General features: G+C 28.7%; 1 protein-coding gene across 2 annotated transcripts; it reads right to left on the reverse strand.

Moving 5' to 3' along the window:
- Positions 1-1,164: 1,164 nt before the first annotated feature.
- Positions 1,165-15,216, reverse strand: LOC147908342 (uncharacterized). Of its 2 annotated transcripts, none has more exons than XM_087410312.1 (8): positions 13,428-15,216; positions 11,987-12,261; positions 11,454-11,612; positions 10,894-11,152; positions 10,633-10,701; positions 9,654-9,740; positions 9,354-9,395; positions 1,165-5,807 (listed from the first exon to the last, which is right to left on the reverse strand). In XM_087410312.1, the coding sequence occupies exons 1-8, from the start codon at positions 13,701-13,703 to the stop codon at positions 5,763-5,765; spliced, it is 1,212 nt and encodes a 403-aa protein (XP_087266438.1). In that variant the 5' UTR covers positions 13,704-15,216; the 3' UTR covers positions 1,165-5,762. The 2 variants fall into 2 exon arrangements, with proteins under 2 accessions (XP_087266438.1, XP_087266439.1); XM_087410313.1 differs by having other exon boundaries at positions 13,591-13,676.
- Between the last annotated feature and the right edge of the window lie 10,642 nt (positions 15,217-25,858).

Here is a 25,858-nt window from a genome sequence, read left to right on the forward strand (position 1 = left end):
GCACACGACCTGGCTGACCAGCACTTCCGGTCTTATGAAGAAGTAAAAAATTGGATTGATTCATGGATCGCCTCAAAAGATGAATTTTTTCAACGCGGGATTCGTACGCTGCCCGAAAGATGGAAGAAAGTAGTAGCCAGCGATGGACAATACTTTGAATCATAAATGTATAACCAGTTTTTTACAATAAGCCTCGAATTTCGGAACAAAAACGGCAGAAGCAAAGTTGTACACCTAATATATTAGTTCGACATCTCAACATTCAGACCGTAGTGGCGCTTTGTACTTAAAGTTAATGTTATTTAACATAAACGGTCTTGTTTCCAATCTTATTGTCAAAATTTTAAGTCTTATATTTCTTTAAAGTACCCCTTATTTATGAAATACTTTGCACATTATTTATAAAAAAAAGTATTATTAAAAAAGTATTGTTAAATATAAATATATACGAGTAATAAATAAATAAATTTAAATATGGCTAAATATATTATTATTATTTATTATTATTTAAATATAAATATATTAGATGTAGTAAAAAGAAATCCATTATTTTTCCAATAGATGGCTTTAGTAATCTGTATCACGCATAGACGAGATACAGATTACTAAAGCCATCTATTGGAAAAATAATGGATTTCTTTTTATTATACTTAATATAATTATCATAATTCAGGCTTCTAAATTAATTTTATATTGTTTATACTAAAATTTATAAAAGAATAGCCAACATAATGAATGAATAGATCTGTGAAGATAAGGTAAAAAAGCATGAGCCAAGCACACTTCTTAGGGTAAATCCGAGAGAGAGATGGCGCTAGTTTTTTAAAATGGTTATTATTGTTTCCCAATGATAAATAATAAAAAAAATAAAAATACATATATATTGTTCAAAGATCTTAGGATATAGCCTTTGATAGCATAGGTTCTTTGAATGAAATACATAATAATAATGTATCAGAAATGTTTAAAGAAAAGATGATTTTGGGTGTGTCTCTTGGATACCTTGGCGATTACACCGGACCTTGAGAATGAGACGCTGCATATTATTGAATGGTACGAAACTATATTTTTTAATCATTTTATTATGAGGAACATGTAATTTAATACAATTTGTAGTTTAAAAACATTTAGATTTATCAAGAAAATATTATATATTGGGTCTTTTTTACATATTTTTTCTTCTTTTCTTTTCTCCTGCAGTTAATGCAAAATTCATCGAAGATAGTGCACGATTCGTGCAACCATCGTTTGCAGTGGTTGCAGCGAAGCCAGCTTTCTTTTTTGGTATTTTGAAAATAATTATCGTCGTATTCTTTGCACTTATTAACATCGTTTTTTGTTTCTTTCTTGTGCTTTTTTTCTTTGTTTTTGCATCAAATCCATTTTGTCATCATCGTTCCATAAAGAATTCGAGTCCTCGGAATTCGAGTCTGTGTCTTGAAATTGAAATTTTTTTTTCACACTTCGAGTAGATTTTCTAACTTTATTTTTCTTGTTCGTTCTTTCTTGCACTGCCTTTTTATTTTTTGCAAGTCAATAGGACGACAGATTTTTTACTTGCTTTGATGAAATAACAAATAATGAAAGCATTAAAAAAATATCTTTCAACTCTTTCAAAGATATTCTCAATGCTGCAGAATTAGTTGATGGTTCATCGCGCTGAAACGGCTGCTGTACTTCAAATTGTTGCTGTGCGGATCGAGAAAGATGTTTGTATTTTCTTTATTTTCTTCTGACGTAGTCATTCTATCGGACATCGCAAAAAAATCGGCTGGGATGATATTTCGATTAAAAAGGAAAATTCCTGTCGAAATGAAGCCACTAGTACCATTTCCAATTGTTACCGAACTTGTTAAAAGTCTCGCAAATCAACAAACCAATTCGATATCGAGTCAGTTTACGGCCAATGTGCTGTTCAACCCATGTATTACTTTCTTTAAAATATGCTTTGAATGAACCAAAAAAGGATTTATCCAGTGGCTGAAGAGCCACTGTGGTGTGCGGCGATAAGCACAATAAAGAAACATTGTTTTCATCTGCTACTTGAAGTAAACTGATTGATGAGCAGTGAGAGCAATGCCCATCTAAGATTAAAATGTTTCTACCAGGAGCTTTCCGAGACAAAAATTCTTCTTTGAACCACTTCATAAATAATTCAGAATTAATATTCTTGAAGCTTCCACGAGCTTTCTATATAAAGATTATGTGTTTCGCGTTTCCTCTGTATCCAGATCCATTCTTGGAATGTCAACGTTTCATGAACCTTGCAGTCCAGTTTCATCAGGGCGACAAGCAGCCTGATTACTAATACTGAGCTCCTCCTGGGTCGTTCCTTTTTTATATTATGCTACTTGTTAGAGGGTGGGAAAAAAAGAGAATTGTGAGCGGGAAAAAAGAGAATTGTGAGGGGAAAAGGTGAGGGAAATCGGTCTATCTTCAATAACTGGAAGAATGGTTTTCCATTTTTATTTATGTTGTAGCCATTATCTCTATTTAGATTGTTAGAGTGTTTTTGTATCTTTATGGCTTCTCTATACGTTTTTGGAAAGTATGATGTAATGTTGGCTATTATGGTCGTTTTGTCAAACAGTATTTCATGTCCTGTTTCGTTGTGTTCTGATAACGTTGATAGCGTGATGTGTTTTAGCCTGACATCACGTTGATGTTTTTTTATCCGTAGGTTGATCATTCTCCCAGTTTCTCCAATGTATACTTGTCTGCAGGAACAAGGTATTTTGTATACTCCTGTGGAACTGAGTGGAGATCTTTGATTTTTCAATCGTTGTGCAGGGTTAAGCTAAAGAAATATGCAAGGCATGTTTTGTTGCTGGAAAGTTTCAGCTTTTTTTAATAGCCATATTAATTCCAATTCTTTTTTCTTTTTTAATTTCTTTTTCTCTAGAGAATGTATCATAGTTCTTCATTGTCAAAATTACTCAAATTATAATAATTAGAAAAACTGTTTTTTTTTAATCTTCTAATGTTATATCCAACATAATAAAAGAATATAAGACTAATAATGACTAGAATTTCAAGAACTTCAATTAAAAAGAACAGACTTTATAATTCAAGACCATTTTATAATTAGATTGATGTCTTAAATACTATATGGAATATTAGACGCTAATCATGGAAGGTAAAAAAACGATTTAAAGAAGCGATAGCGAAAACTGTTCACAAAAGGTTATATTTATAATCCTTGCCAGATTATGTATAAATATTATATATTTGATTATATATAAATATAATATATTATTTGAAACCATCTAACTACTAAATTATGCAGCTTGTATATATAATTAGGGCAACAAATTATATGATCAATAAAATTGAAAGATGTCTAGAAAAGTAAAATGTACTCTGAAAAATTGTCTTACATACTCGTATACATATATTATTAATATATAACTGTTGTAAATGTTAAAATTAAAATTACTTAAAATGGCGACATGTAATAAATTTTAATAGTGTTTGTATTGCCTTTATTTTTATATTTATTTTTAGTGTTGTGGCATTAAAAAAACAAATTAAATTACACAGAAACATATATATGCATAATTAAGACACATGTTCTAATTTTAATATTCTAATTTTTTTTTAAGTACAATAAATGGTAAATATTTTACTGAAATTTTCGAACAAAGAGGTATTCCCTTTGATCATAAAATATTTTTAGGAATATTATAAATGGATAAGATAAGAACATTGTAAAACCTCCGAAAAAATTATTACATACTAAAATGAGTATGTTACAAAGTAGATTTTTAAAAAATGGAAAGAATGGATGGATTTGAGAGTATAAGATAAAAAGTGAACATAGTCTCCTTCTTGCTTATAAAGTTGAAGGTAATAAATATTTTTCTCTAAATATGTCTTTATTAGAAACTTAGATTTACGGTAAACAAAAATGCCTAATTTATTTCAACTTATTAAATATTTGATAATACTTATGTGATTGTAATTATTTAATGTATGACATTATAACTTTTATATATTTTGATCATATTTAAAGAGAACATACTAAAAAAAGAATGGTTATAGCTATTAAAGGTCGAATAAAATAATTTCAACCAGATGTTCAATTAGTATAAGCATAATTTTATTATACTTTTACAAATATTTAATATGGTCATTTAGTAATACTATAATAACATTAAATACTGAAAAAATTAAAATTATGATTATTGTTAGTTATATTACCTAAAAATCCAGTTAAAATTGTTTCACTTAACATTTCGTAGCAATAGTCAGATCCTTTTTTCAGTACACAAAATACATTTAATACAATTTGTAATACGATAATTTTAATTTTTTACTCATTGTTCATTTGTATACCAATTTTTAAGTAAATTCTGAAATATCGTCTAACAATAGATCAATCTTATGGAAAATGTACCTAAAATTATATACAGAGAAGCTATAAAAATATTTAATATAATATTTTATGCACAGTTTTATAAAATAGTTTTAGAATGGAAATGCAATAAATGTAATATATTCTACATATAACTGAATACTATATAGCGGAAGTAATGTGTCAAATAATTAATTTTTTGGTGAATATTAGATACGATTTTAACAAAAATAATATGGCGTGTGCACAATATTTCTAACCGCGTTCTCGCAACGTGACAGTGCATATATTACAGTTTCGCAGAATTGACAAAATACAATGTTTTTATCTAAGAACAATATGTTATCTAATGACAATATGTTTTTTAAAACATTGTATTTATTTTGCCAACTCTGCGAAACTGTAATGTTTCACACATGATTAAGTCAATTATCTATAAAAATTTGTTCACATAGAATTATAGTTTAGTCTAGTTCCACGATGTAAAATTATTAGTTCTTATCAAAGCTATTATCTTCCATCCTTTTGTAAGGACGGTACAATATGATTTCTACAAATAAGAAGATATCGTCTATATTTTATATTCATTTATAATTTTATTTTTTTAAGTTAATTTGGAAGCCGGTATGTTTGTCTGAAAACGAACAAATCAAAATTCTTGTAAGAATTACCGAGTGAGAACAATTAATTCATTTCTATTAAATATAACAAAATTCTGTATTGGACACATTTTTTCCGATAAGTAAACCAAAATTTCTTGTTGATATATTCGTATAATCATCAATTCATCAATTTCATCAATCGAAGTATATATGTACCTTTCCGTTAAATCTATTCGTATTTTATAGTAATAGAATTAATTTTTCTCATTAAGTACTGCAGAATTTCATATGTTGATCAAATAATGTTTTTATGTTAACTATGGATGCATTCCGTTTTATGCATAATGCATTAATTATTATGCATTGTTACTCAACATAATAAATAATAAATGAAACATCATGCGCACCATGCATGAAATAGAATGCCCATCAGGAAATGTGTTATCAGATACTTATAAATCAATGTAGCATAGAAAAATTCAAATTAATTTATTTCAATAACTTTCAAAACTTCTATTATACTCTATTATACTCTATTATAAATTACATTGACAAATCAGAAGAGAAAACATTTTCTCGTCAACTATGGTAAATATCACTTCAGATACGTTTCGAATTACACATGATGTTTGATTCTTCTTTATAGTTCACTGAATAATAAAGAAGGATAAAATTTCTCTTCGTTCTACTGCACAGGATACAACACGCACGACATAAAAGTTATGAAGTATACAATATACATAGTGTATGTTCGCCTGTGTCGACTGGCTCAATAATCGAACGGTTAGAGTGCGCTGAAGTTAAAATTAATTAGAATTTGGTTTTAGCGTTTCTGCCCATATCATATTAAACTGAAAAATATTTAACAAAAGCTTTATAATATATTACTATATAAAATATAAATTAACATAACCTTCATAATATAGTATCAAATATCAAAGTACCAAATATTCTATTTGTAAAATCTCAAAATTGTCATAACAACTTGAAAATCTGTTTGGTTTAATCAAAATGTGTGTAATTATTAGGTGTTGGAATTAATTCGTAGCGTTTTACAAGTGATGGGAAGTACTTTCATTAATGTATTTTTTAATGCTCATGTGAAATAAATAACATTCTTTCATTAAAAAACGCTACGAATTAATTCCAACACCTAATATGTAGATTGATATCAAAATATAATCAAACTATTTTTTGCATACATTAAAAAGAATAGAAGATCTATTATATCCTAAATAGCACTTATTGATTTATATATTATATTAGGTGTAGTAAAAAAAAATCCATTATTTTTTCAATAGAGATGGCTTTAATAATCTGTATCACGCGTAGACGAGATACACATTACTAAAACCATCTATTGGAAAAATAATGGATTTCTTTTTACTACATCTAATATGTTTCATATACATTTTTTAAACATATCTAATGTTCTACAAATATTTAAGAAGCGTAAATCAACATATGCTCCTGGGGACAAAAAAATCACTTTTTTTTTCTTTGAAACATAACAGTACATTTCCCAAAAATGTCTTCGCGCTGAACGCGATGCCGTTGGCAGAATTGACCGCTGGGCAGCACATTAAGATTTTGAGTAAATGGAATAAAATGAGCAAAAATGACGTTTGTGGCCACATTTAACATTTTTTTTGCAGCAAAGGTAAATGATTTTTAAATAAACTGATCAACTTCTATAAGTACATTGACAAAAAGATATAATAATGGTAACAAAAAAGATGAATTATTCACAAATAGACGATTATCGTTAGCTTATTTTGTTAAAATACAATATTTTTTTATTAATTGAACAAATTTTTTTTTAACAATACAAATTTATTTGGTTACTTACGTTTTGTAAATAACATTTTGAAATTTGGTTGCTATACAAAATAAATATTTTTTTAGTAATTTCAATAAAATAATCCACTATGGTAAAGCAAAGAATGTTTCGCGGAGCTATCAAAGATGGCGTGTCTTCTCGTACAAGAAATTTAATGTCTACCTGTATAAAGCCGAAATGATTAAAGACTAATCTCGTGGACTTCTCGATTCTCGCCATACCATGATCAATCATGGTAACTATTTTTTCAGAGCGAGTAGTAATCTCAATTTCTCTAAATCTATATATATTTTTGCTAAGCTAAGGAAATTCAAAAACGCCAAACATAATTTCATTGTGTAGCAAGTGAGAGATATATATTATTCGGTTTTTCTGGTAACAAACTGTTCTATTTCTTAGTACAAAAGATCTATAAACATCATACAAATCAGTTTTGTACCATTAAATTATTAGTTCATTTAATAAATTCAACAAATTAATATTGTCGTGGTAACCAATGATTTGATTGATCATATATCAACAGATAGTTTTTGTGTCCGTAACAAAACTTTGGTAATTGGTACAAAACATTCCTCTGTTGGTGTATAATTCAAGAGTTTTCAATCAAAGCTCGATCAATTGTACGATATTTTTTATCATTTAGTTGTTCAAATTTTAATTTTTTTTGTAACATTGCATATATTTTATCCATACACGTTGCAGACACATATTATTTAGTCCACATATTTTTGTCAATTGAAATAGAGCATCGTTGAATAATGCGGCATCACAAACAAAAGGATGCATCGAGTTAAATTTCTCGATTTTAAAAAATCGACGTAGAATAGAATAAAAAACATAACATTAAAAGATTTTTCAACTATTCTGTTCTAAGAAAAATAATTATTTGAAGTGAGCTCTAAAAGATTTAACATAAAAGCGTACTTTTTTTAAATATTTACCGAATAAATGAAATCTCCTGATATTTTAAAATATTATTACCTTTATTACGCTTAACAACAACTTCGATCACATTTCACGTTTACAAAAGCTCGACAATACTCGTTCCGTTAAAATGCCGCCAGATTGCTAGTAACTTATAGAAATAAGACTTTAGGCTCAAACTGTTTCCATCATGTTGCCTTGTAATTTTTAATAACATATACGATTGGTTCATAAAAGGACAACTATTGATGTTAAGTTGCTCATAAGAATTAGTGGTAATAAAAGTCTGCAATCTAATAGATAAAATCGCTTTCTTAAATATTGAAGGCTACTTATGGAAAAACAGTTCCAGACCAATTGACAGTAACCTGCAGGCAACTTGCTATTTGAGCAGATGTTGCTGAGTTTATTTAGAGACCAGTACTTTTCAGATAACCAAATGCATCAAATTTGCTGATATGTTCACAAAAATCGTTGCAGCAACTAATTTCGATAAAAACAAAACAAGGTGAGACAAGGTGAGACAGCATTATGACTGTCACGTTGAACTAAATAGAAATCTAATTCTAAAGACAATAATTTAAAAGCAACTTGTTATCAACATGCTGTCAGCTAATACCATGTTTACAGCAACCATACGGCAACCATACGGCAACATTTGTCAAATAATGTATATACACTATATGTATAACAAAATGATGTCATCAAGACGCTATCAATTTTACCATAATCAAATTCAGAATTCATATGAGGACAATATTTCACATAATGAGGATGCACTTTGCTCTCTAGTTTGTCGACATTTATTATTACAACGGTTAACAGCATGATGATATCTTAATTAAACTCATTTGGAATTCAAGATGCCGTTATGTTGCTGTCATGATGGAATTAGAATTCCATCATAATATGATTATATTTCATATTAAAGCTCAACTTTGGAAATCACTTCACATGCGAAAAGCTGTGCTCCTTGTATTGTTTTTTATGTGATTTTTATTTTCAAGTTATTGCATGCCGTGGCCCTCTGTCGGCAGAGATGCATAATGTTCGCGGGTAAATGATTTCGTAATAACATTTTTTTAACAACAAACTACGACGGCATCAATTAAAAACTTCATAGTTTGAAGACATACACACTGCAACAGATTGATATCGTTACATATATTTTATTGCTGTCATATTTTCTTCATAATACTTAAAATGGAATGATTAATCATTCATTGCTGTTATGTTGCAGTCATTTTGCCGACAACATAATATACAACTATTAATAACCGTTTGTTTTTGAAATTTCTTCAACTAATTGCATGCAATCATATTGCGCTGCATTTGTAACGTGTCCAATTTTGATGTCAGCAAATGTATGTCGAATATAAAATAATTCATACAATGCATCAGTTTGCCCAATGTGCTATAATACATAAATCACGCTTCGTTACTTGAATTCTTTTGCCACAAAAAATATTACAAACAGCCAAAAACATTTTTGCAATTCATTTCGATTTACTCAAAATGACGCATGGATAAATTCTGTCAACAGTATCATATATGTTAAACTCAAAAAAATCTTCAGGAAAGATATTATTGGTTCTGAGAGATTTTTCTTGTAACATTGTGTTATGGATTATACCTGTAATAAAACGATAAAGAAGGCCAAAACTGCATTGTACATCTGAAAGAAATATGTTATACTTTCATTATACTTAATGAAAATATTTGTGTTAAATTATTTATCAAGAAGATTTTGATACATAAAATAACAATAAAAGACGAACGAATGCAATTAATTGAAAAGTGATTCCAATATAATGTTGCCATTTAAATATTAATTTGCAGGATTGAATGTAAAAGTGTTTGTTCTATTATATTGTATATATATATATGTATAAGTTTATTACATGATTGCAATGTTATTCAATATAGGACATACCTGGCAAATGAAAATATGTCCATAGTAGAAATATCCTATGCCAAATTTTACCTCCCTGAGTTTTATTTGCAATATAAATTGTACATTCTAATTGAAATTAAATAATTGAATGAAACGTTAGATATATATTTAACTTTTATAAAAATTCGAACACACGCGTAAACTCTATTAAATTAACTATGCGAAAAATTAAGACAATGTTACAACACATTAAATGAGTTATATTGCTAGATATCAAAAGAGCTATCCTTTAGTTAAATAACATTTTATTATTTTTAATTTCAATATGTGTCAAAATTTATCTATTTTTCAGTTTCAGAGTAAATAGTGTTCGTATAAATAATAATTAATATTTATACAAATTTATATATTCTCTTGAGTTAAATCATTTAACTTCATTATTTTAGTTAAGTTAACGGTATATTAAAAAAAATCAGTGGTGATCTACAGAAATGTGATTGAAAATAATTCAAATTGAATCCAATTCAACATTGTGAATTTAATAGTAGATCTCTCGAAGAAACTCTTTTATATATTTTAGATACTTGTGCAACACTAATTGCAAAAGTTTCATAAAATGTTTTCAATTTCATGTGCTAAAATACATAGTGTTTATTTTATAATACACTGATAGTAAATTACAAGTATAATAAATTACAAATATTCACTTTTGCGTATAAAATAAAAAATGATTTATAAAACTTCTTAGCCCACCCTACCTATGGCGTTAGCATGTGTAAATGAGTATCCTAATGTCCTAACGTGTATAAACAGATAACACAATTTCTGTTTTAATTATAATATAATAAATAAAAAGAAACGAATGCCTGAAATTAAATAACAACTGCTATTTTATCATACCCCAATTTTTTACATAATTATTCGATGAAATTTATGCACATGCCCGAACTTCTATGAACGTTAATAAAATTACGTATATAATAATCAAAATTCTATATAAAATTTTGTCATTATTTACCAGATCACGAAATTCTTCATCGAGATTATAATTGGACAATTTGTGAAGAATTGTTACTGTCTCGTTTATCTAAAATTGTTTTTATACAATGTGAAAATTTTTAATTAAATTGAAATTTTATACCCAGAAAATTGCGTCATTTGGAAGAAAACTTCGATATGTGTAATTTTAATATTGCAAAATTGTTACTTGTACTTATAATTTTAGTAATATATAATTTTAGTCATAAATAATTAATAATGTTTTATAATTTTACTATACCTTATAATAAATAGCTTGACATATGTAATTTGATGTGAGAAATAAGATGCTGTACAGAATAAAAGTAAATAATTCTTGTAAAGTTTTGAAAGTATATATACATGTCCATAATTCTTCTTCTCTGTATAAAAGTATGTGATATACATTGGAATACACAATTACAGTTTTTATGAAATACCAATACATTGTAAATAACATTGGTATTTTGAATACTTTGTTCAGTTTGCGAGATATAAAGCATAGTTGTAGGTGGACGTGCCTATAAAGAAATCGTGTTATAATTAATTATACCATAAAGCACGTAAGAGAAATACTATTAATAGATAAAATATTATTATTATCGTAGAATTTGATTTAAAGGATAATACAATTGTGACTTAAACTAAAAATAACGTGATCAAAATGTGCCTCGAACTGTTGCACTTTAAAGAAACACACTTTTTTAAATTTTTTGTACTGTTTGGGATATTACAATGTAAAAGTTAAAATGATGCAAACTGTACATCTACATGCATACATACATGCGCACCCATGTGTGTAATATTTTTTTAAAAACTTACATTATAATCCATATATATTGCTTGCGTTCCTTAGCTTCTGTTATCCGACATACTAAAATGGATCTGTTTTTTCTTCTATACTTTGCATTATTTTCGGAAAGATCAAAATAGAGCATATATAAACGATCATTTACTTGATGAAAACTAAAGCTTATGTATCTGAATTGAATAAAAGAAATTTAATTATGTTTTTAATTAAAATTAATATATATATATATACATTATATACGTATATTATTATTGTGTTAATAAATAACCGAAGTCAGTACTAAATTAGGATTTTGTTATTTGTTTTTATATATTATTACTTTTTATATTTATTATATATGTGTATAATAAAATAAACTTTTTGTCATTTTCTCATTTAGGTTACTTTATATACATTCTTTATAATTTCAATACTAATACTGATAAAATGTTATATAAAATTATACTTAGATAGTTTAAAAAATTTTTTACACAGGCTGTCAACATTTTGACACTATCAATAAAAAGTAACTTATGAAATATATGTTGTTCACAAATACACTAACCCAAGAATAGTTCCCCAAATTAGAGCACTTAAGACATGTACAAGCTTTCCACAATTAAACAAATAAAGCAGACATATAGAAACAAAATTTATGTTATTCTGATCTTCATATATAAATATGACGTAAATTGTTGCAAATGGATAAAACATGTATATAATATATCCGATTATTATTCGAATTATCCATTTACGCAAACGTTGGTATTTCTTTGGCGAACCGACTGCTTCCAATGTGTCATCCACTAAGGAAAGTTCACGCAAACACATTTTCAATTCCTTCAAAAAAGCCTATTGATTAATTATGCGACATAATAGGAAGTTATATTTAAATAAATATTATTATTGCAATGTATATAAAAAATGTGATAGATAAAAAAATTACAAGAAGGCTTAGTGTTCGAAACATAAAATTAAAAAATGTTACATTGAAAACTAATTTGGGAGAGTAATCTAAACACAAACATTAATTTTACTAAACAGTTTTTGACATTCTATTAAATAATGTTATAAACATAAAAATTAATTTATCCAAAAACTTTTTATAAAGAACTTCGCACAAATCTTATGAAAAATGGGTTTCAGCCAAATTGCTTTAAATTTTAATATTTAATTTGCTCATGTCAAGCTAATTAAAATTCTTCACGAGAACAAATGTCTTACTGTTTGCTCTAGGACCTACAGAAAGTTTTTATATTTTATATAAATAAGTATAAAAAATCGAACTAAATCTCTTTTACTACACTTGTATCAAATGGTATGTTTATAATTTTATTTATAATTTATAGTTTTGCGCTCATTCTCAGAATTACGCAGAATAAACATGCAGAATAAACAACTTGGACATGACGAGCGTTTCATTCCTTTGAAATGCGTGATTTATATAAAATCCCCTGCTTCTCATAGAATAGAGTGCTTGATTTTTGTGAGTCTCCTTGCCTCTTTGAAAATCCTCATATGTTTCTTGGAATTAGAATATAAAATAGAATTTTTTTCAGGATGTTTTATACTGTAATATTTTATAAAATATGACACTTTTTCGTAATTATGTCTGACTCATTTTTCCATGACATATAGGTATGTGTACTGTATATATTTATGATATATTATACAATATTTATAACTTATGTTAATAAAAAAGACTTACTTTGATTATTTTTCCGTATAAGATGTAATGATTTTTCGAAGGTCCTGGAGCAAAATCTAAGGCATTTAGAAGTTTGTGCTTTTAAGGACTTTTAATCGGATGACATGACTTGAAAGATATCAAAATTTGAAGCAATTTGAAACACATTTTTCTTGTGATTGTGTGAGGTTATTTGTATTTGCTCATAATTATGAGATCAAAACGCCTTTAATGGAAAAAATGGTTCAAAAAAAGTTAAGAAATTTTAATAAAGCAATATTAATATAATAGAGATTATGAGTACATATAAAACTTTTACCTCGAAATAAAAGAAGCTAATAGGTATCAATATAATCGCGGTAATTAATATTGTGAAGTTCCTCCAGTTGTTTGTAATATAATATGAATCATTATAATAGACATAGAAGTAGAATGGATAATAAACAAAGTACGTAAGAAAGCTCCATATGACCAAGACGTACAGGAAAGAGAAACCTTGCCTAGAATGTCCAAAAGGATATTCGAACAAACCCAAACCAAAGAATGAGCCAAAGATTATTAATGGTGCTAATGCAGCCTGTAATGTCTTCGCCATAGTTTCCAGGTTGTCGACCAAGTAGTTTGAATTAATTCTTGCTGCACGAGACACAAACGTACTTTAATATTTTTTATAAAAATTTCAGAATTAGTTTTTACAAATTCTCTAGAAACTTTGTGAGAATTACTGTGTAAAGTGCTTGAAGGATGAAATATATACATATCAACTAACAAGTACTGAATGACAGAATGAACACAGATAATCTAGATTATCTAGATTAGCTTGCTTATTTCTCGATGAATTTTTTTTATTCAAGTACAGTTTATAATCAACAATAAATGTGAAACTATCCTTGTGATATTATGTCTTTACACCAAGTCCCAAGGTATTTAGTGAATGTTTTTTATCTACGACACTTTTAATGATGTGTTATCTTAAATACGTAAAGTTATTCTTGTAATAATAATATACAGTCTGTTCAATAAGAACGTGATGCTCATTATGTTCAATAAGAACGTGATGCTCATTATTCTACAGAGCGACCGTAGCGATATTTTCCTGAACTCGTTTGAACCTTTATTTCGTGCTCTTTTGCGCAATATATCCTACCAGCACATTGTGTAGTTTACGTCAGCGAATTTATTATTTTTACAATGAGTGCCAAATTCTTGAAGCGGTACGAGGCAGTGTTTTTAGTGAATGGAATAGCCGGCAATGTCCCCAGATGCTAATCCCATTGAAAATGTGTGGTCGTACATGAAGATGAAACTCAAAGGAAAGCCAGTGTACACGGTGGAGCAGCTGTCATTTCAAATTAAGAAGATATGGCGATCTTTGCCAAAGAAATATGCAGATAACTCATCGAAAGTATGGAAAAAAGGTGTCATGCAATAATCAGTAATGGAGGTGATTGAACAAAATACTAGGGTAGGTAATTGCGCAATAGCTAATAATGTGTACTTCAAAAAAAAAAATAAAAAACTGTCTAAATGTTTATAGTTTTTTGATTATGGCAGACACTTTCTTATTGAACAGATTGTAATTTATTATGAATTATTTACAATCAAGAATAATAATTATTCAGTCTTGAATCGCAAACTACCACAGTAATATCACGAGTTAATTTACTATCATTTGACAATATGATGCTTTTTTACATCTTACAACGACCTTAACAATGCTAAGTGACATAATAAAATCTGTAAGTAATTAATTCTTATTGCGAAAAATATTATTTTGACCGAGAGTCGAACCCGGACTTCTTAGAATGCTCACACGGAATGCAAGATATCCGGATGCTACTCACGACTGAGATAATATTTTTCGCAATAAAAATTAATTATTTACGGAATTTTAATGTCTTTTAACATTATTAAGATCATTCTAAGATCATTCTAAGAAAAAAGCATCAATTTGTCAAATTGCTAGTCAATTTTTGCTCATGATATTACTGCGATAGTATTATAGATTTAGTAGAGTTTGCATTTGCAGATCGAAAAATCATTTCGGCGCGCATTTTAGAGGACTATATATGTAGTATATAAATTCAGACAGAATCATACAAGCACTTAAGATCCAGCGTTTAAGGTATTGATCTCTATAGATTGTGTTCCTCACATATAGGATATAAGATATAATCTGACATAAATAATTATTTATGTCTAGATATAATAAGATATAATATGATAGAAGATATAAATAATTATTTATTTATTAAGAATCTGTTTATCAGAATTTGATTTAAGTTGATTTGCCATATGTCTTATAACTCAGTGTTTAAATTTAGTTTTCTATATATTTATTGAAAAACAAGAATGACATATGGTAGGTATAGGTGACATATACATAGATTTCGATTATGGAAATGAAGCATATTTATATAATATAATATAATATTATTGTTGCAATGAGAGATCGGGACTAGTTGTCATTCGAAATTGATTGTCAAAAGGATAATAATTCAATTACCGTATAACAGAGCATTTTGTTTTCTTGACTCTACATTACTGATGTAATATTAAATTAATACACTCCCGGTAAACAATTTTTCATACATTAATATGTATAAATACATATATAGTAAAAAGAAATCCATTATTTTTCCAATAGATGGCTTTAGTAATCTGTATCTCGTCTACGCGTGATATAAATTACTAAAGCCATCTATTGGAAAAATAATGGATTTCTTTTTACTACACCTAATATAAATATTCATAACCATGTATAATCATATATTAAATATGTCCATACGTATTCATATATCTCTCTTTCTTTTGTAAAATTACTTTTTAGTAGAAATAACAATAATAATCTGAAAACATAAAAAATAATTAAAGAGAGAGAATTTTTGCATTGTTCGTTTTAGAAAAAAAAACAAGTTTCGAAAAATGTTAAAAAAATTACTCACACAATTATGTATAATTTTATATATAATTATACGTAAATAATTTTTTTATTAGGTGTATAACTTTGCTTCCGCCGTTTTTTTCGAAATTCGAGGTTTTATTGTAAAAAACTGGATATACATTTATGATTCAAAGTATTGTCCATCGCTGGCCACTACTTTCTTTAGCGGCCATCTTTCGGGCAGCATACGAATCCCGCGTCGAAAAAACTAGTCATCTTTTGAGGCGATCCACGAATCGATCCAATTTTTTACTTTTTCATAAGATCGGAAGTGCTGGTCAGCTAGGCCATGTGCCATTGATCGAAACAAGTGATAGTCAGAGGGAGCAACGTCTGAAGAATACGGCGAGTGGAGTAGGACTTCCCATTTCAACGTTTCCAAGTATGTCATGATCACTTTCGCAACATGGGGTCGAACATTGTCATGCTGCAAAATCACTTTATCGTGTCTCGTTGTATTGCGGCCGTTTGTCTTTCAATGCTCGGCTCAAACGCATCAATTGCGTTCGATACCGATCGCCTGTGATTGTGTCAGTCATGATTGGTTCTAACAACTCATAATACACGCTGAACTGGTCCCACCAAATACAGAGCATGACCTTGGAGCCGTGAATATTTGGTTTAACTGTCGACGTGGAAGCATTGCCGGGAACTCCCCATGATTTTCTGCGCTTGGAGTTATCGTAATGAACCCATTTTTCGTCCTCAGTCACAATGCGATGGAGAAATCCCTTCCATCTTTGCCTTTCAAGCAGCTGTTCACAAGCAAACAAACGCCGTTCAACATCTCTCGGCTTCAACTCATACGGCACCCAATTTCCTTGCTTCTGAATCATTCCCATGACTTTGAGATGTTTTGAAATGGACTGACTTGTTGAGTCACTCCTAATGATCGTGCCAATTCTTTTCGATTTTGACACGAGTCTTGATCAAGTAATGCCTCCAATTCTGCATCTTTGAAAACCTTCTCTCTTCCACCGCTATGCCGATCTTCGATGTCAAAATCACCGTTCTTGAAGCGTTGAAACCATTCACGACACGTTCTTTCACTAATAGCGGCCTCACCATAAGTATTTGAGAGCATTCGATGAGCCTCAACCTCAGATTTCTTCATATTGAAGCAGAAAATTGAAACCTCCCGCAAATGACGAGAATTTGGTTCGTAAACTGACATTTTCAATCGAGAATAACTTTATGATGACACAAATCGACTAATGTTTCTATGGGGTTATATTGACAGATGCCCAAGTTTATTGTATGACATCTATGATCTATTTATTTCGACCATCACTTACCGCTAAAGCCATCTATAGGAAAACGATGGAAACAAAGTTGTACACCTAATACATTTTTTTCAAACTTGATTTTTTTCTAAAATAAATAATATGAAAATTACTCTTTTAATTTTTTAATTTTTTCTACATTACTATTATTATTTCTATTACATTAAAAAATAATTTTATAAAGAAGGATGTATGAACATGTATAGACATATTTCATATAAAATCATGTACGTCATTGAATATTTGAATATGTTAGTTGTATTGGGTCATCCAAAAAATATCCGCGGTTTTTTGTTCAATTTTTGAATGAAATTTTTCTTTATTGAAAATCAATTTTAATCAAGTATATATTGGCCATTATTATCTATAATCTTTTGCCATTTTTCGGGTAATTTCATAATTCCATCCGTGTAGAACTTTTGTGGTTTATCGGCGAAAAACTTTTTCAAGTGATTTTCGGCAGCTCTTTTGTCGGCCAATGTTTTTCCATCAAGAGAGTTCTGCAGAGATCGAAACAAATGGTAGTCAGACGATGCAAAGTCCGGGCTATACGGTGGATGCATCAAAACTTCTCAACCAGCTCCCTCAATTTTTGGCGCGTCATCAAAGATGTGTGTGGTCTGGCGTTGTCATGATGGAAGACAACACCTTTTCTGTTAATCAATTCTGGTCATTTTTCCTTAATCGTTTCCTGTAATCTATCCAATTGTGAACAGTAAAGCTCTGAATTAATCGTTAAACCATGTGGTAACACCTCATGATGGACGATTCTCTTTCAATCCCACCATACACACAGCATCACCTTATTTGCCATCAATCCAGGCTTTGAAGTCGTTTGTGGTGGTTCGCCGCGCTTATTCCATGATCTTTTACGAACAATATTCTTGTATTTCACCCATTTTTCATCGCCTGTGATGATTTGCTTCAGAAATGAGTCGATTTCGTTGCGTTTTAATAGTGTTTCGCTGATGAAAATTCGATCAATCAAATTTCTTTGCGTTAATTCATGTGGCACCCAAACATCGAGTTTCTTTGCGTAGCCAGCCTTTTTCAAATGATTCCAAACTGTCAGATGGTTGATTCTTGGTGCATTGGCTATCCCCTGACAGCTCACATGCCGGTCTTGCTTGACCAGTTGCAAAATTTCATCGACTTTTTCAGTGACTTTTTCTGGCCGACCAGAGCGAGGTCGATCTTTGACATCAAAATTTCCAGAACGAAATCGAACAAACCACTCCTGCGTCCTGCGTTCACTTAGCATCCGCGCCGTAAACTTCACAAATTTAGCTGCATGTTTGTGCTGCGTTTTTGCCTTTTTTGTAGTAAAAAAGCATCATATAGCGTATTTCTTCAGATATTTCACTCATTTTCAAACCAATATAACTTTTGACACGATTTATGAATCACTAAACTTTGTTTACAAAAAATGTAACCTAAAATGTCATCTTTTAGACGCGCGTTCGTTTGACACAATCGAATTAGTGTTACCCGATATATGACCATCAACATCTAGTGACAAAAAACCGCGGATACTTTTTAGATGACCCAATATATTTATACATATTTATACATATTTATACATGAAAAATTTTTTACCGGACAATAATAACATTGTTGTGTAATCATTTGCAACAAAAGTGTAATATTGTGGATATTACTTACAACAATTTTTAAGAAATTAAAGTTGGTGGTTAAATTGTTCTTATCCTTTTCTTGCGTTTTTATTAGATTACTAATCGTGATTTAACTAATCATAGGAAATGTTATATTTTAGATAATTTTTAGTAAAGTTAGTTAATCATTATTGTAATAAAATTTGTAAAATTCAACCTCTTTTAATAGAAACTATCTCAAAGTATGAATTAACCAAAATAAACAGGGATTGTATAATGATAAATTTTAATCTTTTTATAGATCGACGTGTTTTTAGAGCAAATGAGTTTATGAATATAGTATTTCATACCGATCGATTCTGATCGATGCTGTAGTGGCATCAAGTTTATAAAGACACAAAAAAAAGTTCGAACGGGCCGTGTGACATAATAATCATTGTGCAAATGTTGTGGCGCCACTAAAGGAAGATAGAAATTTTCAAGAGTTTCATCACTGTTTGGGAATCGTTTTAGTTCTACATTTTCTTGTAGGATATTTTTCTTCGTAGAAACCAAAAACAATCATAATAAAGCGAAATTTAAAGAAAAATTGGTACATCAAAATAAAGTGAATAAAATCTTTCTTCGCATCAATGTAAAACTCCTGTCGATTATGCTTCAATAATTTATTTACGAAATTAATTCCAAATTAGATCTGATGCGAATAATATTGCATTACAAAACGTTAATTAGATTATACTTTTCATATTATAATATTTGTCTCGATATTTTTCCCCCATTCCAAGCGTTGCTTGAACTGAAGAAATAAATTCTGTAGTTACTAGTTATATATTTTATATGTAAAAAAATATTTGGTATTATTTTCTTTTTGTAACAATAAATATTTGTTAAATTTATATATATTGCATATGTTAGATATCATGAAGACATCATTTAAACTAAAAATGTAAAAATAGCATCTAATTTCAATTAAATTTAATAATATAAATATGTTAATTTAACGTATTTAATTTGTTTTTAAATTGTGTCAAAGTATTACGCTTCTTGTGTTAATTTTTTATATAATATTTGTATTACTTTTTAACATATTCATCTTATGTTAAATTAAAACAAAAATTAAAACAAAAATTTGAGACAATTATTTCTGGTTACGCGATTGACGAGTTTGCGATCCGTATCGAAACACGCGCCTGAACGTGACACCATTAACTCATGCCTGTAAGCATATTTTTGCCCTTTTCTTTGTAATGTTTCAATTGTTAAATAATTACACATCTTTTTCATATTGTGATAATAAAATTAACAAGTTTTCTCCACAAAGTCGCGTTTAATTCATTTTGTTCGGCCTACTTGTTATGAAGAAATAATCATTTAGTTTTAATTCCCGTCGGTCATCATGTATATTTGCAGAATTATTTATCAAATAATGTTTTCCTGTTAACTATGGATGCTTTCCATTTCATGCGTAATGCATATGTTATCTTTGTATTTCATTCACGGTTAAATGGGACATCATACATATTATGAGTGAAACTGAATGTATCATCATGTACTATCAGGTACTTATTACAAAGTAATATAACATACAGAAAAAATAATCCATTGCAATAACTTTTATACATTACTCAAAACTACATTGACAGACAAAAGAAGATGTTTTCTCGTTATAACACTTCGTTCCACTTTACTACAGGATACAACATATACGACATAAAAAAATATAGCATATTCGCTTTACGTGAATTAGCACAATTATTGAACTGCTGAAGTGCTAAGGTTAACGTTAATCAAAAATTCTGATAATGTTGCGTCTATCTAAACGCGATCTAAAATTATATGCGATCGATATTAAATTCATCTAAAAAGTTTATTAAACACATTTTTATAATTACATTTACTGATGTAAAGAAAATAAATATAGATTTAAAAAATAAATCATGCAATTTACATATTTTATTTAAAAAGTAATTTTCTTTACACCAATTGATTTATCTCATCATTTTATACATAAAAATATTAAGGTACAAAAATAATATATTCTAAATCCTTTATGTCAAATTTGTATCAGAATAAAATATAAAACAGCTAGTAACTCGGAAAAGAATATTTTATATATAATTATATAAAATTTTATAAAAATATATATAATTTTATATAATTATATATAATTATACAGGGTTGGCCATATTCGACGGAAAGATGTTTTTTTTTCAATCATGGGAAAGAGATGTTAGATCGAGTAACGACGTTTCCCATGATTGAAAAAAAAAAACATCTTTCCGTCGAATATGGCCAACCCTGTATATATTTATATATATTAGGTGTTGGAATTAATTCATAGCGTTTTACAAGTGATGGGAAGTACTTTCATTAATGTATTTTTTAATGCTCATGTGAAATAAATAACATTCTTTCATTAAAAAACGCTACGAATTAATTCCAACACCTAATAATTATATGTACTTATATATAAAATACAATTAATATATATATAATTATATATATTGTAAAATATGTTCATTTAAAATACGTCCATTTTTTTGGTATACAGATATATAAAATTATAATTTTATATAATTATAATTTTATATAATTACATACACAGTATTTTTTCTCGGGAAATTGTTGATTTTTTTATATTTTTTAGTGTTTTCATGTGTAAAATAACTAGAAGAATTATATTATGTGAAAAATTTTATAAAATTAAAAAAAAATGGAAGCCTAATTCACAAAAAAGTTATACATATAATTCCATTAAAAAAATAAAGGCAACCTTTGGCGATCTTCACTTACAAAAACAATCAATATGATCATAGTCTTCTATTCTTAGGAACATAATAATGAAGTAAATCGATCGATGTATAAAAAAAAACATAGCTGCTTATTTAAAAAATTATCCATTTTGCCCATGTATTTTTTAAAATTACGGATTTTTTTACACCAATTGATCATCAAGTGCATTGTATATTATGTGACAAAAGCGCATCAAATTGAATATTTTGTACGCTTTTTTACTTTTCTCACTTTTAATATTATATATATATATATATACACATATAAAAAATAAGAGCATAAAAAACCACAGCACAAGTTATAGTTTGTGATATTTAATTATTATTACATTAATTAAAACATTAAACGTTTCGGCTACAATCTGGCCATCTTCAGTAATTCAATAATATTCTTAAAACGCAGAGTTACATCTAGTTGACATTAAATTCAACAGTCGAGAGTTGTAATTAAATAAACATGTTCTTTTATATGTGAAGATGCTTCATACAGTAATGTTACAACGCCAATTGTCATATCAAGAAAAGTATAGAACAAGAATTTCCAGATTCTAATTTAAATAAAATTGTATATATTAAAATCTTCTAGTCGGAATATAAAGAAATAGAATCATTGCCTGTTTTACAGCAAAAAAACCAAACGATGAATCTCGAGTATTTCTTTTGCACAATTAAAATTTTGTCGTGACATTATGTGTTGTTATTTGTCCTATCATATATTTTACCACTATTTATATATCTGAGTCAAAAATTTTTTTGCTGTAAAACAGGTAATGATTCTATTTCTTTATATTCCGACTAGAAGATTTTAATATATACAATTTTATTTAAATTAGAATCTGGAAATTCTTGTTCTACACTTTTCTTGATATGACAATTGGCGTTGTAACATTACTGTATGAAGCATCTTCACATATAAAAGAACATGTTTATTTAATTACAACTCTCGACTGTTGAATTTAATGTCAACTAGATGTAACTCTGCGTTTTAAGAATATTATTGAATTACTGAAGATGGCCAGATTGTAGCCGAAACGTTTAATGTTTTAATTAATGTAATAATAATTAAATATCACAAACTATAACTTGTGCTGTGGTTTTTTATGCTCTTATTTTTTATATGTGTTAATATTAGAACCACGTTAGTTTCAAAATATATATATATATATTTCACAAAATAAGTTTTTTACATTTATGCATTTACGATTGAATTACGAGAGCATATCAATAAGTTTTTAGAAAAGCATAGTAAAACACATTTTTTTTGATCGATTCATTTTTATTTCTCAATATAGTCTCCTTTTAGCTCGATACACTTGATCCAATGATTCTCCAATTTTTTCAAGCCGTCCGAATAATATGATTTGTCCAACCCTTCAATAAGCCTCTGTTTCGGCGATGAGCTGCTCTCTAGTGGTGAATCTCTTTCCTTCGAACTATTTCTTCAGGTTTCTTCAGGAGACAGGAAATAGACACAGCGGGCTAAATCTGGCGAATATATTGGATGGGAAAGCAATTCGTAGCGGAATTCGTTGGCTTTGGCCATCGGTGCCGAGCACGTGTGAACCCGTGCATTGTCTTGATGGAAAAGCATTTTCTTCTTCGACAAATGGGGACGTTTTTTCTTTAAAATGTTGTTGAAACCGTTCAATAAGGCTGCGTAGTAATCGCCATTGATCGTTTGCTTCGACGGAAGATAATTGATAGGAATTATACTGCATGCATCCCAAAAAGCTGTTGCCATCACCTTTCCGGCCGACTTCACGGTCTTCGCCTTCTTCGGAGCTGGTTCACTCGGTGAAGTCTATTGTTTTGACTGTTCCTTCGTTTCGGGTGAAGTAATGGATGTTTCGTCCACAGTAATGAATCGACGCAGGAATTCATCTGGATTACGTTGAAACATCTCCAAACATTGTTTTGAAATCGTCACACGCTTATGGTCCACAGTGAGCAAACGCGGCACCCATCTTGCTGATAACTTTTTCATATCCAATTGTTCATGCAAAATTGAAATCACTGTGCCATGTGATATGCCTGTGACCTCAACAAGCTCGCGCACTTTCACTCGTCGATCAGTCAAAACAATATCGTGGACTTTATCGATGATTTCTGGCGTAGTCTCAATTGGACGTCCCGAACGAGGTGCATCACATGTGGACTACGTTTAAATTCATTCACCCAATTGTATACAGTCGCAAACGCTGATGCAGATGTGCTATGAACATTATCTAAATCTAAATTTGATTTCTTTCATATGTACATGTTTGATTACTACACGAAACTCGTTTTTTTCCATTTTGCAAAAGATACAAAGGTTGTTCGCTTTAATCGTCTACAGAAATAAAACCACGCGATGAATTCCGCTCAAAATTTGACAATAATCAGCTGAAAGATGCTACTTGTCAAAAAGTAATGTGATATGACACTGCAAGTGCCCTCTGACAAATTTTCTAAGAACTTATTGACTTGCCCTCATAGAGCTGAACGTTATTCGATTTTATCTGACATAGCATAATAATTTCTTTTCCATAAATAAATACAATGATTTGTTTTACGTATGCAACATATTAATAAACTACAAATATTAAATTTAAATATTAAATTTAAATATTGATAAAATTACTAATAATTTAAATTCATTAAAAATAACATGTTTCGCTTATTAATCCGGCAATATAATTGTAACACTAGATGTTAATAACTCTATTACTTTTTCTATTTTTTTTAAAGTGACATTGTATATATGAATATAAATCCCCGGCAAGCACTTCAAGATTATCGGAACAAATGAACAAAATGGACTGCTCTACCTAATACTCCTAATACTCATACGGATGTAGCAGAAATCTAAAGTTCATGATTTCTTTGAATATTGCGGAATAAACCCTGATGTCCATAATCGAAAATCATTATATTATGTACAATTATTATTATATTTTGTGTATTAATTATCACATTGGTAATTTATAAATTTAAAACTGGACATATACGATGTTTGAACCTTGTTTACTAACAATGTGTATGTAATATTATATAAGATGTTATTACGGCTTCTCTGATATTTTCAGAAATACTATATAAAGACTGGTTCATTAAGTTAAATAATACTTTATCATTTATTTGAAAGTTGATGTATACAAGTGAATAATAAATTTAAAAAATTAAAATTATAAAACAAAATGTCTCAAGTATTCTGTGTATCAAGTATTTTCTTTAAAATTATTTAAAATTTATAAATGTAAGATCAATCATGTAAAAAATAAGTAAAATCAGTACTTTAAATAAGTATATACGTTAAATAATTACAACTACATATACATTGATTATCAAATAATTATACTAAGTTCAAATAAATTAATGTAACTTAACATAAGTATATTTCAAATAAATAGATATATTAAATACTTTCTCTCTCTCTCTCTCTCTCTCTCTCTCTCTCTCTCTCTCTCTCTCTCATTAAATGCATTTTAGTTAAACCAAACAGAATTTTTGTTATGACAAATTCAAAATTTTACAATTAGACCGTTTAGTTCTATATCATAAGGGGGAATCATATTACAATATATTGTATTATATTATAAAAAAGGATTAAAAATTCCAACTTTTCAGATGGATTTATTAGATCGCGTTTAGATAGACGCAATATTATCAGAATTTTTATTAACCTTAGCACTCCAGCAGTTCAATAATTGTGCTAATCAATATAGATCGAGTGAATATGCTGTATTCTTTTATATTATACGTGTTGTATCCTGTAGTAAAATGGAACGAAATGATATGTGTCATAACGAGAAAACATCTTCTCTTGTCTGTCAATGTAATATATAGAAGTTATTGCAATGGGTTAATTTGAATTTCTGTATGTTATTTTACTTTGTAATAAGTACCTGATAGCACATAGATGATAATACATTCTGTTTCACACAATGCGCACGATGTTCCATTTAACTTTGTTTACATTTGATGAACTATAAAGATAACATATGCAATATGCATGAAACGGAAAGCACCCACAGTTAATATTATTTGATAAATAATTCCGCAAACATGGTGATCAACGGGAATTGAAACTAAATGATTATTTCTTCGAAATAAATAAGCCGAAATCAATCAAACGCGAC

Source organism: Acromyrmex echinatior, chromosome 10 (assembly GCF_024713525.1).
Source record: "Acromyrmex echinatior isolate Ae372 chromosome 10, ASM2471352v2, whole genome shotgun sequence".
Taxonomy (NCBI): Eukaryota; Metazoa; Arthropoda; class Insecta; order Hymenoptera; family Formicidae; genus Acromyrmex; species Acromyrmex echinatior.